Raw genomic sequence first — 15716 nt, forward strand, 5'->3', positions numbered from 1 at the left:
CCACTGCATGAAACAGAGTGTATTTCACCAGTGTTTCTGACCATGAGTGACTTGGGTACGTGACGCAACTAATTTATATCATGGCAAGTATATTGCTCAGGACCCAAAGAAGCGCAGTGTCGAGTGGGAAGTTGTTTAGATGAGCGGTTCTCCAGAAAGCTGCAAGCAGCAATAGCACAGCAATCGGCCTGTTCCAAAAAGCCATGTTCTACAAGGGCACTGCACTACTAGTCTGTCAGATGACTCACTCCCTGTTTGAATTACTCACAGCTCATGTGATTAAGAATCACAAGGCAAAAATGTTGGGAGCAACTGCTACAGGTACAACATAACTATAGTTTAAATGGCCTACAGTATCACAATTTGACCAGAATCTAATGGTTTTTCACTTTTATGTACAGTGGACTATAGTGTGTCTGTGGCAGCGGAGTTTATTTTTTAATCTGTGTTTTTGCGGTGATATAACATCTCCACACATTTGTGCACTCGACATGTTAGAAATGTCACTAATTGACACTTATAAACTTTAATATTAGCTTCAAAACAGTAATCAGAATGAACATATTTCCAGTTCTTTCACTGAAACATGAAGACCACTTTCGAACAAATTCAGGTTTCTTCAAACCATACATGTACATTGATGAAAGTAATAAACATACATATAATAAATGAAATAATATAATGTTGTAGGTTTCATGTGGTGTGTTTTTGGCAATGACTCAGCAGGCAAACTGACAAGCACTGTGGAAACAGCAGTCTGTGGAGGCTGAGGAGGCCTTTGGCACACATCAGAGTGCGTCTCATTGAGCACACATTTGTTTTGTGTCCGTTACAGTTCTCCCAGTGGACAACACTGTGGTCCACCTCTGTGTTAAAATGTCCTTGAGCAAGGCACTAACTCCATTCCGGTTCCATCTGCAGGGTTGCTGCTCTTCAGAAACCCTGACCTCTAACATCCCTGCGGGAAGGATGCAGATGTTGAATCATTTGAATATTTGCACCTCAAGCTCAGGTGATTCTGGTAATGCAGTTGTCGTCTGTGGTGTCCAGCGTGCTGCTGGCGCTGTGGATAGACAGCGCGTAGGGATTCTGTCTCAGAACCCGGCTGATGATACGAACTAGGACCTTCCTGTACTGCTGCCGCAGCAGACAGTACACAAACGGATCGCTGGACGTCTTGGCGTAGGATAGACATTTGGCTGTCATGCCCCAGTACCGGGGGATGTGCACAGAGGGCAACAACTCCACCAACCTGCAGGACGAGGAAGAAGAAGAAGAAGTCAATTCTCTTGGCTCTTACTGTACGTACACACCGCCGCCGACTTGAGCTGCAAAGAAGCTCTGACCGCCCTGTCAAGGACGCTTGTCAAAAAGTACGGGGAAACTGTTTGACGCTTTGGCCGCTCTGACGTGGAAAAAGCACAAGCAGCCACTGCACGGCCAATACAGTGACACTAGAAAACTTTTATAAATTACATATATAATGACAGAATTTGTATTGGTTGTTGGTCGCAGCGGTGTCTGTTAGCAGTTAGCTCGCTCGTTAGCCGCTGAACCGCAGTAGAATGCAGGCAGAGCGAGCAGCCGGCAGCTGTTGATCCGTGAAGGACTTCACCGTGAGCGGACTGTTTAGAGACCATGTGACCGGCAGGTAACGTTAACTGGTCCCTATACGCAAATATCATAAATGATAGGGAACCCAGCAACGGCCATGATGAGCTTTTCCTCCTTTTTCTCGGAACTAATGTTTTTGTAGGAACGAAAGTTTACATCGTATGTTTCTCCGGAATCAGCCAGCGCAAAGGACGTCTATATTCCGATTGGTTGCTGCCGTTTGCCGCTGCTTGCCGCTGAATCGCGTCATAGCTCATTACCATAAAGTTGACCTACTTTCAACTTTCTGATTGACGCTCTGGTCGCTCAAAACGCCCAAAACGCGACGCCGACAGATTTGCCGCTTCTTGCAGCTGAGAGAAGCAGCTTCCATTGAAAATGAATGACTTCCGGTATCTTTAGAAGCTCAAGTCGGCGGCGGTGTGTACGTACAGTTATGTACTGAATATGGAAGCCCATTTCTGTCACACACTTGAAAGAAATTGACAAAAACAACACTTTATTATCTCTTATCTCTTATCTTTCATAATTATGAGATACTCAATCTGCATCATGTGATTGTATTTTATTAATATAACTTATTTTCTTGCTAAATGGGCTTCCATAGCATAATATGTCTGTGTATTAGCAATCTGTATTAGCTGTTCTATAATATATGTCGAATGAATCCTACACATTTTAGCTGGTTCCTTTGTACAAACTGTCATTGTGTGAAGTGCCGTGCATCTGTCAGCTACTCTGTCCTTCCAGTAGCTAACAGATGCATGGATATGAACAATTGCACAGTATAATGTAATTCATTGTAATATCCCTGCAATAAATGTTACCTGAGTAAAGCTTATCATGTTGAAATGATGTGTTGGAGAGGTGTTAAATGAACTTTACTTGAGGCTGTAGTATAGCACTCCATTATATATTTCTATTACAAAATATTAGAAAACATTACTCTCAATGCAGATTCAACAAAATTAATGTTAGAAACACATTTCAGAACTCTTGCATTTAAATTACCGGTGTGTTCAGGATATAGTGTAGTCTCTGTGCATCAGATGATTTACAACAGTAAAACAGTGGACACAATCAATATAAACCCATCATTGTATCATGAGACACGTCAGACACACAGGAAACGTTACACAGTTTGATTTTCTCTCCGGCCATTACTGTAAAAGCATCTGAAGACAGACTTGTCATGTGGAAATTTAACCAACTGGCATAAAGCCTGTGATAAACAGTGACAGCAGGCGGTTACCTTGTAATAACATAGGGTGAAAAGCAGAGGATGAAGGTGCCGATGAAGATGCTAATCTTTTTAGCAGCCCGCTGCCTCCTCTTCTTCTGCTCAGCTAGACACCTCTCCTTCACACTGACGCACAGACACACAGAGAGATGAATTAATGTCTGACATAACAGCTAATATATTAACGATTTACATCATTAGTTTTACAAAGCAAGTGTTGTACAGTATTTTTTAAGCCAAGAATGTTCTCAATGGAAACAAGTCAAACTGCACTAACAGATGAACATCTCAGACTGTTGACATTTATCTGATATGGAAAGTGATGGGGGAAAAAAAGTCAGAATTCTGACTTTATAAGTTTAAAGTTCTGACATTAATGCTGACTTTAAACTCAGAACTCAAATAGGTAACACTTTACAATAAGGTACACAAAAAATAGGTAGTTACTGTTTTTGAAAGGGTAGTTACTGTTTTTCAGAAGGGTAGTTACCCTTTTTCAGAAAAACAGTAACTACCCTTCTGAAAAAGGGTAACTAATCATTCGTTACCCTTCTGAAAAACAGTAACCCTTTCAAAAACAGTAACTACCTATTTTTTTGTGGACCTTATTGTAAAGTGTTACCCTCAAATACATTTTTTTTCACATTGGCCCTAAAATCCTCTTGGTAATCTAAAGGGCTCAACAGCCTCAAAGTTGTATCTCCACTATGCGCACACGTTACCTGGGGTGAATATCAACCAACAGAATCAGAGTGTGCACTGTAATGACGTCTATCATCTTGCAGTGGGACCTGGCCACCCTTAGGACCTTCAGGTAGGCGAAGCACAGCACGAGGAGGCAGAGCGCGAAGCTGCTGCAGTGAAACAGCGCCGTGAAGCTCGCATAGGCGGCCAGCTGCGACCTCTTCTCCCCGTCCAGGTGAACGGTGCACGACGCGTACGTGTGGCTGTAACCTCCCCAGGCCATGAGCTGCTGGGTCAGAGAGAAGGAGAGCGAGTGCAGCCAGGAGTACGCCACGATCAGATACGCGTCCCTGTAGCGCATCTTGCTGGAGTACCTGAGGGGAAACACCACCGCGACCCACCTGTCCATGCTCAGCGCGGCCATGCTCAGCATCGCGTTGGCGGTGAGAAAAGTCTCAGCGAAACTCACAGCTTGGCACAACAAGTCGCCGAGGGGCTTTGCCCCTTTGGCCACTCCAAGAAAAGTGGCGGGCATGTTGATGACAGTGAGGAGGATGTTGGAGAAGGAGAGGTTTAGGATGAAGATGCCTGGCACGTGGGATCTTAGCTCGGCGCTCTGGGTGAAACATAGCAACACCGACAGGTTTGTCAGCAACGAGACCACAGCTATGACCACGATGGACAGTTCCAGTAGGAACTCCGGTATGCTCATCTCTCGAGGCTCGGATGTTAGCAGCAGTCGTGCGGAGGATGCTGCGGAGAGTCTGCCGTGCATTGCTCTCTGCTCGTGCACCACCACCAGCTGTGACGGATGGTCACTTTACCGGCGCACATGCCACAGAAGCGCACGCGGAGATAGCTGTCCAGTGCTGAAATGACGACTCCAGGTTTACCACGTGCGCAGTGTTTACTCTCGAACATGCGCACTATCCGGCGCCTCCTCTCTCGCAGGCAATGCGGTGCGCACCGCACGTGCAGTCGGGAGCTGGCATGTGACGCTTGAACAATATTCATGCACGCAGGAGTTAATGTCAGAGATGGGGATGTCGTGGTGTGTGTCTCTTCATCATTTTGATTTGCCTGTAAGAAACCATTCTTTAAATAAGATTCATGACACTGTGTTAGGCATAATCTACATTACAAATGCAGTTCGAGGAGAGGAAATAGCAAGGGAAGTACGAGAGGAAGGATGGAAGTCGAGGCTGAAAATAAAATGAAATGAATTAAGGGGGAGGAAAGTCATGTGCAGGACAGATAGATGGAAAAATGGATGGACTTGCCTTTCCAGAATGTGTTACAGGCAGCTTATTCTATTTCAGGTGTTCAATTATTTCTATAGGCCACACCTTCTAAAGTATACAATGGAACTCTGCTCATGTGGTTTAATAATAATAAATAATACTACGAAAACCTAAATTCTAAAACCCACTTTAACAAGCGGGTGGAAATTACCTTAAAGGGATTTTTTGTGCATTCATGCGTTTTCTATGAAAGATTTTGAATGCCTACATAAAAACAAATCAAAGAAAGAAATACAATTAAATCATACATGCACAATGTAATAATGATTTCATATCCTTTCAAGTATTTCTACCTCAGTTTTATATTGCTTGAATATCTATGCCTTAGTTTTACATCCTTGCCTATCCTTTTGCTAAGTCTACAGTGTATTTCTATTGGCCTAAATAGTCTGTCAATCAATCCTTCATTGCAGGCGTAAGTTGCACCAGAGGGGTTTAAGACAACAAGAGAGCTGTTAGTATTTAAGTAAATATGAATATGTAAAACACGAGCAGGAAAAACTGTTTATTAAAAACATTTATACATCCAAACAAACATAAAATACTACTGCGTAGTCTGGACAGTGAGAGCCTGTGTGCGTCCACTGAGAAGTGCGTTACCTTTTCTGTCTCTTATAAATCTAAGTTGCTACATGTAAGATGCATAATGCATGCTCATGTTAGTTATCATTGTTAGCTCTGCATTTACCGGGTGCATGAGCTGATTCGTAGGTATATTGCAATGATAAGCAAGCAACAACAACTATATTTAATACAATGTGTAGCCATGCTGTAATTGGTAATACTGAGTGAAATGGTGATTGTTTTCTTTTATGACGTGTTTCTACTGTATGGTAATGCTCTGCCAGACTTGACTTTGTTTTTTGTAGTAGTATAAGTTCTCTTTTCCTTTTCCACTGTGAATAGTACACCCTAAGTGTAGGCGGAATGCTCAGCTGATCGATATAGCAATGCCACGTGAAACTGTTGTGATCTTTAAATGAAAATGCCGACTTATTGTGACTTTAGCTTAATAACCGTATCCCCCAGAGTTAGATAAGTCCATACGTACCCTTCTCATCTCCGTGCGTGTCATAACTCTGTCTGACGCACCCACCGCTAGCCTAGCTTAGCCCAGATCCTGGAGGTAACCGGCTCCATCTAGCCTACTGCTCCCAATAAGTGACAAAATAACGCCAACATTTTCCTGTTTACATGTTGTGATTTGTATAGTCACAGCGTGTACAAAAAACAAGGTCACATGAGAAACAGCCATCTTCTAACTGTATATAAACTGGGAACAATATTCTCAGAAAGGCGAAGCAGTGCTACTTCTGCTACTTGGGCGGAGTGATTTGCTCGCAGAACTCCAGGCGAACTCTCTGCTCCTCACCACGGGGCTTCTCAGGTGCTGCGAGCAAATCACTCCAGGATCTGTGCTAAGCTAGGCTAGCGATGGGTGCGTCAGACAGAGTTACGACACGCACGGAGATGAGAAGGGTATGTATGGACTTATCTAACTCTGGGGGATACGGTGAATAAGACAAAGTCCCAATAAGTCAGCGTGTTCCTTTAACGCAGCACTCGCTGACCCCTTTAATCGGAAAGCAAAAATAGTGGAATGTCTGTAGTGAACGCCGTGGTCTTGCGGACTGCCATTTTTTAAAATCTGGGTTGAGTGAGTGAAATAATTGCCACTATTGCTTGTCGCTATTGACATAAGCTAACACTTTCTGCAGCTGGTGCTGTCTCGTGCTAGTTACGACTCTCTCTGACCAATCAGTGGTCTGCAGTGTCTTAATTCCACCTTCTAGTATCGGCTCTGCTCGCTTGGAACCACGACTGAGGTGGTAACAAAAAAGTACCAGCTACTATCCACAACGTTTGCTAATGGAAACGTGAAAATAGCCTTCTACCATGTAACAAACTGAACTAGACTGTTTGGTGAAAACTCAACTTTAGAGGGCACTTGTAAAGGCACTGCTCCAGTGGGCCGTTCATTGCATACTTAGCAAATAGGTAGGTGTAGTAGTACAAGCCAAGATGGCACTGCCCAGTAGAACCATGTGTTCTGTACCTTCATATAATACATAAGAGATATTGACTGACTAGTTAGTGGTAGTCACATGCACATCACCTTGTCTTATTTAGCACTCTAAGATGGTTCCTTAATATCAATCATGAAAGAATTAATTCAGTTATTAAAGACATAAAGCTAAATAATTGTTGTCTTAACATGTTTTATATTTAATTGACAAGAAAGTGCATACATCAAAAGAAAATACAAATAACAATCTGCACTGTATTTCACTTTATTTCTACGATTTGTTTTTATTTAGGCATTTTAAATCCTCCATACTTTCACCTCTGCAAGCATGAGTGAGCTTGTGTGACGAATGCGTGGGCAGCTATTACCTCAGTATATACTGTAGATATCATATATGCTTGTCTATCGGCATGAGGGTGGGCTACATACATTTTCTTCCCACCAGCTCCCCAGATGTTGTTTATCTCTCCTGTCACCAAAGGCTCCATTCATATTCAATCATTAACAGGTTTTTTGAAGATACAGCATATGCAGTAATATGCCCAATTCACTGCCCCTTCTTATGTCATCCTGCTATCTCCTCAGGCGGGTTCATCTTGCCGTGAACGAAAACCCTTTTGTTGCAAAGAAGAAAGAAGAAAGAGAGAAAGAAAAAAGAGGGAGGAAGAGAGGGAATGAGAAACCCCTCAGCTAGAAAGAGCCCTCTTAGTGGTCACGTGTATAGGGTTTCCAGGGTTGGAGAAGCTGTTATGCAAGCAATGGAATGCTGATGGCAGAAGCACTTAAGCCACTGCCCCTATGTGACTCTGTGCATATGCTGTGAGTGTGTGCGCCTTTACACAACATCACAATTCCCACGGTGGGCAACACAATATGGAGCGCCCTCATCACCTTAACTTTGCCTCTATTCCTTTCCCTGTAAATCATTTATACTCTCTGTCCGTCCATCCATCACTCCAATCTAACTGCTGCACGCAAGTCAGCCTCAATCCTACTGATGCTTGGTTCCCTGCAGGTGAATTTTGTGAAGAAGGTGTCTATTTTTAACCAAAATTCACTTTTTGTAAGATACTTTTTTTGGCATTTTTAAGCCTTTATTTGATAGGATGGCTTAGACATGAAAGGGGAGAGAGAGGAGGAATTGCATGCAGCATAGCTGTGGCGAGGACTGAGCCTTTGTATATGGGCGCACACTCTACCAGATGAGCTACCTAGGCGCCCCGAAAATTCACATTTGAATGCATCCTCAATAGTCTACACCCCTGGGCGTGAAGCTCTTTACTCCTACTAAAGACTGAAGTGACTGAGAGAAGAGAATCCCTCCTTTTTGGCAGCAGTGACCCTGATCTATCTGCTCTATTCAATTCAATTGGATGCTCAAAAAACCTGAGAGCACGGCATTTTGCCGAGGTGATGGTAGCATGCCCCTGTCTAGAGATGACGTGATAATGATGATGGTGATGAGAGAAGAATACGAGATATGAGATGAGAAGATAATGTGAGAGAGAAAATGAGGAGAAACAAATGTCATGAGTGAGTGTTTCCGGAGAGTGGGAGAGGGAGTGTAAAAATAGGTCTTAGCCCTCTGAGCTACAGAGCAAACGCTCTGCACAGAAACACTAACTCAAACAGACACTCACATGTCCAGACACACACATACACTCACTTTCATCCATGCTCTCTGTCACTCTGCCTCTCTCCCCCTCCCTGCCTCTCTTTCCAGCTTTATCTCAACAACCCTACACATGACCACTGTGACTACTTTAAGGGGAGACACCCCAGGTGAATAGGAAACAAAAAAATCACCCTGAAACTACCCCAGTTGATTACTTACATTAAGACAAATATCTTTTGTATTACAAGTTTTCTGTATTTTTACATTTAAATATGGAAATGATGCATTATCTTACTAAATATGCGCTAATTCGCATCCATTTCCAGAAGAGAAATCTGAACATTGTAAAAAGCCAGGTTAAAAATTCTTCTTTTATTTTGTTGACATATTAGGGTCAAAGGTGTTTACAGAGGGGATTTTGGATATTTCCTTTTATCACTGCATAAATTAGAATATGGTGTCAACAGCCATAAAAAAAATCCATATATTTTTTTATATCATTTTAGATATACAATGTTACATACATCAGGCTATGAATGATATCTGAACAAACCCCTCTGTTAAAACATTCAGAATATAGATAGGAGTGAAACTGGAAAGTTTGATGTATGTACGTGCTACTGAAGTGGAGATTTCTGGCTCAGAGTCAGAAAAACCCATTATGAGAAAATGGCCTTTAAAGATTATGGATTATAAAATATCAGACATTTTGCAAGACATTACAGGGGAATAGGGTAACAAAAAATTAACTAACAGATATCAACATGAAACTTCCCCAGTTAAATACTTACATTAAGACATATATTTTTGTATTACAGGTTTTCTGAAATTGTATGTTTAAATATGAGGCGTTATCTGATGCTAACTTTTGCTGAATGTAGGAGAAATTTGCAGGTGCAAATAGACAAAGTGTAGTAAAATAAACACCTAAATGTGTATTTTGGATGTTTTTTTTTTAGTCTGAAAGAAGACTAAAGTAGCTAAACAGCCCAAAAACTATGGTTTTCCCTGGGGTGTTTCCCCTTAAACTAAATCCATCAGGAATGTGTTTTAGATTGAGTGTATGTAAAACAATTAGAAGGAAGTTAAGTTTTATCCCAGAAGCCATTCGACTTGTGAACAGCCATGGACAAGAAATAATCAGTTTACCTTGTGAGTGATGAACGCACTTGCACTTTGACACCTTTGACATTATGTGCTTTTGTGCAATCTGGTCAGTGTTTGTAAAGATGTCTTGCTCCAATGCTCCAATGTCTTGATCCAATCTCAGAACCCATTGGCTATTGGTCTGATGACGATTTGGCCCCTGGGGGCGATGGCCAATATATTGGGTTCCGAAGTAGCCAGCAGATATCTGGATAACAGATATCTGTGCCAAGACTTCCTCTTCCGTGTGCTGGTCATTGTATACAGTAATAATAATAATAATAATTCATCACATTTAGCGCTTTATCATAGACAATGTGTAGCACCCACCTGGGTGCCAGACGCTCACCACACATCAGCTCGGTAGAGAGGGAGGGGAACATGTTTTTAGTGGTGGGGGAAACCGGAGCACCCGGAGAAAACCCACGAGAACATGCCAACTCCACACAGAAAGGCCCGGGACGACCAGGGTTCTAACCTGGAACCTTCTTGCTGCAAGGCCCCAGTGCTAACCATTGGGCCAACATGCTGCCATCTCTATAAACAGATAAATTAATTAACCCTTGTGTTGACTTTTAATTTTTCTGGGTCAAAAATTTAAATTTAAATTTTGGGGGTTTTTGGACACTTTTGTTGCTTTTCCTGATGTTTTTGTCACTTTCTTTGACATTTGTTACTTTTCCCCCATGTTTTTGAAGCTTATTTCATGACATTTTTGTCACTTTTTTCAATGTTCTTTTATCTTTTTTTTTTTTCAAATGCTATAAAATTGAATAACACACCCAAATTTAATGAAAGTAGTGAACTGATCATTTATTTTACTTGTGAAGAGCGTTGTATGGAACCATCCACGTAACTGTTTTTGACAATTTGGTTGAAAGAAACCCAAATTTGCTGAAAGTTGTTATTAAGCTCTTAGCCTGGTAGCTTGGATGTCTAATGTTAAAACTATTTTTCTTGTATCTGCGAGAGAGAACATTTAGGTGTAGCTACTGCAACATTAAACAACTGCCTTACCGCCCAGACCCAGACCCAGAAATGATAAATTAGTACTTTTAGCGCTTGAGGGTTAGAGACCACATAAGAGACAAATAAAAAGACAGAAAAATAGACAAAATATGGAAGTTAGAAACTAGAAGTAAAGAAAGATGGGACAGGGAGAGAGGCTGAAAAAATGTGAAAAGATTTCTCAGCACCACGTGTTTACACATGTACTGTATGTATGAGAGGGCAAAATAGTAAAAAATCAAACTATTATTTTTTTTTTTAAATCTTTTGTATAATCATCTGTTCGGACAGAAAGCTGTTTGGATGGACCAAAAGGAAAAACAGGAGTCTATTTTTGCTATTATTGCCACCATTCACCACACCCCCAACTGGTGCCGTCAGACACCGCCTACCAAGAGTCTGGGTCTGTCCGAGGTTTCTTCCTAACAAAAAAGGGAGTTTTTCCTTGCCACTGTCGCAATAGCTACTGCTAATGCTTGCTCTTGAGGCAACCGCTGTAATAGTTGGGGCTTCGTAAACTACAGAGTGTGGTCTAGACCTACTCTATCTGTAAAGTGTCTCGAGATAACTCTTGTTATGATTTGATACTATAAATAAAATTGAATTGAAATTGAATTGAATTGAGTCTTCCACCGTCTCCCTTCAGTCCAACAACAACTTTGAAAGGACTGGGCATAGACGGAGTATCTTCAGAGGAAAAACTCATCACGCAGATCACACATTGCCAGGAATGCCTGGAATTCCAGCCCTCGTTAAATCTTCCAAAACGATGTGGCCTTTAGAAAACTAAATATTCTGTCCCTGATAGGAGAACAGAGTGATGGATGGACAACCAGTTGTCCTCCCATCTTTATATCCTACCACTACTGAGAAAAACAAATGCATTGCCATTCAGTCAAAAACTGTTGTTTTTATTTCAGCAAAATTCTAATCAGAATTACCATACAGAGTTAAAGTTCATAGGCCATTTTCTTCTAGTAAACTGTCTTCTGGGCTCATTTTGGATTCCTCTTGTCTTTGCAATCCAGCAAGGAGCTAATTGTTTTTAGAAATGATAATTCTGGCCTCCGCTCAGGCCGTTAAAGAACATGTGGTCCTCTACCTATCCAACATCCAAGATAGCCAAGATTACAGTTTCCGTTTCAATTGGCTGGCTTGTTGTTTATCTTCACAGATGTGTGTTCCAGACGTTTGCTGTTCTGTTTCTGGGAAAGGGAGACTTCTAGATGCTGTATCCTTAAAAAAAGCTTTCAAAAAACAGCATTGTTTTGCCTCTTTCAGCAAACCAGGCTTATGACCACCTGGCAGCATAACGCCACCTGTACTACTGACCTGAAAAACGGTCAGACATAACTGACTAAAAGCTAAATATTCAAGACAAGAGGAACCCTTACCAACTACAGGAAAACACTGGTTTCTGTGTGCGTGTGCCAACTTTACCCACAAAATACTGGGCCTCTAGCTTGGGCACAGCAAGCATTCTCATTAAGAGCTATACAGCTTCAGTAAGAGGCAATTACTCTGTTTCTTCAAAAACAAAAGAAACTGCACAGACAGAAGGGGTGATCAAGACTGCTTACACACATTAAACACACCCACACGCACACAATCCTTGAGCTTAACCGACACAAACGCTTACAATTATATTGCTTATGTGAGCGCACAGACACGCAGAGGTCACAAGATAAGGGAATGCAGCTGAATTATTTAAAATTTCGAGGAAATGCCTGAGCGAATACGGAAGAAGAGCAGTTGAGAGTCAAAGGCTGCAGACTGGATTTATAAAGAAAGAGAGACAGAGACAGAGAGAGAAAGCATGAGTCAGCAGTCTGCCAGAAATAGGGAGTTCAGAGACAGAGGAAGGGCTCACAGGATTTAGCTATTGCTGGAGCCCTGACAAAAGAATTTCTATGCTCAGTTTATTGTGTGTGTGTGTGTGTGTGTGTGTGTGTGTGTGTGTGTGTGTGTGTGTGTGTGTGTGTGTGTGTGTGTGTGTGTGTGTGTCATTTCCTCGGCAGGGTGTATTTGAGGCAATCCAGTTCTAAAGAATTTTCGTAAAACCACAGCAAAGCACTGGCTTCTATCTCTGTTTTGAAAGAGATTTGTTGAACAGTTTAGCTCAGAGCATGACATAAATACTTAAATCACGAAGGAGTAGTTCAACATTTTGAGAACTATGCTTATTCACTTTCTTGCCAAGCATTAGATGAGAAGATTGATACGGCCAGCAGGCATTTAGCCTAGCCTAGCCTAGTCTAGCCTGGCATGAAGGCACTCGGACACAACACTGACATAGCCTATACGTTGATATGTGAATGTGTTTCCTGTTGACACATCCAGCAGTAGCAGAGCAAAATTAGTAGCACTTGGAGTAATGTTTGTGTCCCCCTAATGAATGTAAGTCCAGTATTCACTCACCTTGCTCTCCACCAACTCCTGAGGGAAATATCTGGTTCTTCAAGTGCTACATGCCCCACTGTGTTCACCAGCTCTAACTGTGTCTTCCTGCTGTTTGGTGCTGGGCAGGTAGCTGCTTTGAGAGCGGTGAGAGTGACCCGAAACAGAAAAGCTGTGGGCCGGAAAACCAAAACAATGAGCTGAAAGTTGCTATTAAGCTCTTAGCCTGGTAGCTTGGATGTCTAATGTTAACCCTTGTGTTGTCCTCGGGTTAAATTGGACCTGTTTTCAAAGGTTTTTTTTATATCAGAAACATTGGTTTCTTTCAATCACATTGCCAGCAAAACAACATGGGGAATTTATAGCATTTGAAAATAATGTTTAGTTTCCAAACAGCATCCTGACTAAACTTTGACATATACCAGCCTGTGATCCACTCGACATCCTCTGATCTTAACTATTAGTGAAAATAATTCATAGTTTCTGCTTCTTTTTTTTTTTTAACAAAAACAATAGTTATAATAACATATATGCTAGGCTTATTGACCATTGATTAAAAAAAATAAAATAAAATAAAAAATTGACAAAAACGTTTTTTAAAAGATTCAAAAGCATCGAAGAAAACAACAAAAACGTTGGCGGAAAAAAATGCCAAAAAAAGTTTTTTTTCCTGTATCTGCCATGGGAGCCCAGAGAACATTTAGGTGAGCTACTGCAATATTAACTGCCTTACCCTGACCCAGAAATGATAAATTAGTACTTTTAGCGCTTGAGGGTTAGAGACCACATAAGAGACAAATAAAAAGACAGAAAAATAGACAAAATATGGAAGTTAGAAACTAGAAGTAAAGAAAGATGGGACATGGAGAGAGGCTGAAAAAGTGTGGAAAGATCTCTCAGCACCACGTGTTTGCACATGTACTGAGAGGGCAAAAAAGTTTAAAAAATCAAACGCTATTGTTTTTTTTAGTTTTTTTTAAATCTTTTGTATAATCATCCCGTTCTGTCTGTTCGGACAGAAAGCTGTTTGGATGGACCAAAAGGACAACCAAGAAAGGAGTCTTCTATTGTCTCCCTTCAGTCCAACAACAACTTTGAAATGACTGGGCATAGGCGGAGTATCTTCAGAGGAAAAACTCATCACACAGATCACACATTGCCAGGAATGCCTGGAATTCCAGCCCTCGTTAAATCTTCCAAAAATGATCTGGCCTTTAGAAAACGAAAAATTCTGTGTATTACCAGTCATAAGGATGCACATAGACTATCCTTGCATCTACAGATTTGCACTTGAATGTGCCATTTTATCCCATTTGTGGAGGTGGAGGCAAAGTATAAATTCCAGGCAGAATACTCAACATCAACACATGGATTTCATTTGCTTTTTCCAGGACTAATTGTCCAGTTGTGGAGGCTCATTGTGTGAGAGATGTTGCCCTTAGCTGTATTGTACTGTGTGTTTAGGTTGCGTGGGTGTCTGTGTGTGTGGTGGGTTGAAAGATATTCTTATTTTCTCTCCAAATGCCTGCTCAAAAATCCTCTCCTCTTATTTTCTAATGAAGTAACTTGCCCACAGTATTTTTGGCCAGTAAGGCTCTGAGTCAAACAGAGAGTGAGAGTTGGAATCCAGACAGATGGAAGTAGTTAGGCGTGTACTACTGTAATGCCACAGTGTGACAGAAGAGTTTTTTTTTTTATTTATAAAATTGAGTCCAATCTGTTTATAACTCTGCTGCCATGCCTGATGCCCCAGTCTGTGCTTCCAAAGTTCCTCCAGCATACAATTTTACTGTGAACATATCTCTTGAACTTGCTAGAGATTCATTGAAGCCGCATACTGTAAATGTTCTGGTTTGCCTTTTTTTCTTGGAACATTTCCCAGTCTTATGTTACTCACTTCCTTGACCGTATGAGAACTGGCAGGCACACACACACACACACACACACACACACACACACACACACACACACACACACACACACACACACACACACACACACACACACACACATCCAAAATCCAGTGGTGTAAAAAGCACTCAGATCTTTTACTAAGTAAAGCAATAGCACAGTGCAGAAATACAGATATTTTTACATGTATAGAATACATGTTACAAGTCCTGCATTTAAAACTTGCAAAATATCCTTAAAATACCCAGAAGTAAAAGTACTCATTATACATATTACATATGTACATATGTACATATTATAAAGGTCCATTTCAGAATAATATACCATATTATTGGATCATACTTATTGATGCATTCATGTGTAATCATCACTTGCTGCTCGTAAAGGTGGATTTAATTTATATTTTACATACCTTATAGACTGCTAACTATCTTAATGTATAATCATGATTTCTTTGCTGGTCATACTTTGTATTAATAATCTGAATCTGAAAAGTAACTAGTAACTAATGTCAAATAAATGTAGTGGAGTACAAACTAAAATATTTCCCTCTGAGGTAGTGGAGTGGAAGTATAAAGTAGAATAACATGGCATTACTTAAGTACAAGCACCCTAATAATTGTACAGTACTTGAGTCAATGATCTTAGTTACTCTCTACCGCTGCCAAAATCCAGAAGGTTCCTTTTTTGTTATTAGAGATTACCAGCTCAGTATTTGTATCAGCTGATAGCAGATGCTTCCATCTAGGGTTAATTTGCGTGGCACATAAAATG

General features: G+C 41.1%; 1 protein-coding gene across 1 annotated transcript; it reads right to left on the minus strand.

The window, feature by feature from the left end:
• Nucleotides 1-413: 413 nt before the first annotated feature.
• On the minus strand, nt 414-4571 carry LOC116045769 (G-protein coupled receptor 26-like). Its single transcript, XM_031293618.2, has 3 exons — nt 3577-4571; nt 2867-2980; nt 414-1252 (listed from the first exon to the last, which is right to left on the minus strand). Exons 1-3 carry the CDS (start codon nt 4311-4313, stop codon nt 1009-1011), a joined length of 1095 nt encoding a protein of 364 aa, XP_031149478.1. The 5' UTR covers nt 4314-4571; the 3' UTR covers nt 414-1008.
• Between the last annotated feature and the right edge of the window lie 11145 nt (nt 4572-15716).

Source organism: Sander lucioperca, chromosome 4 (genome assembly GCF_008315115.2).
Source record: "Sander lucioperca isolate FBNREF2018 chromosome 4, SLUC_FBN_1.2, whole genome shotgun sequence".
NCBI lineage: Eukaryota > Metazoa > Chordata > Actinopteri > Perciformes > Percidae > Sander > Sander lucioperca.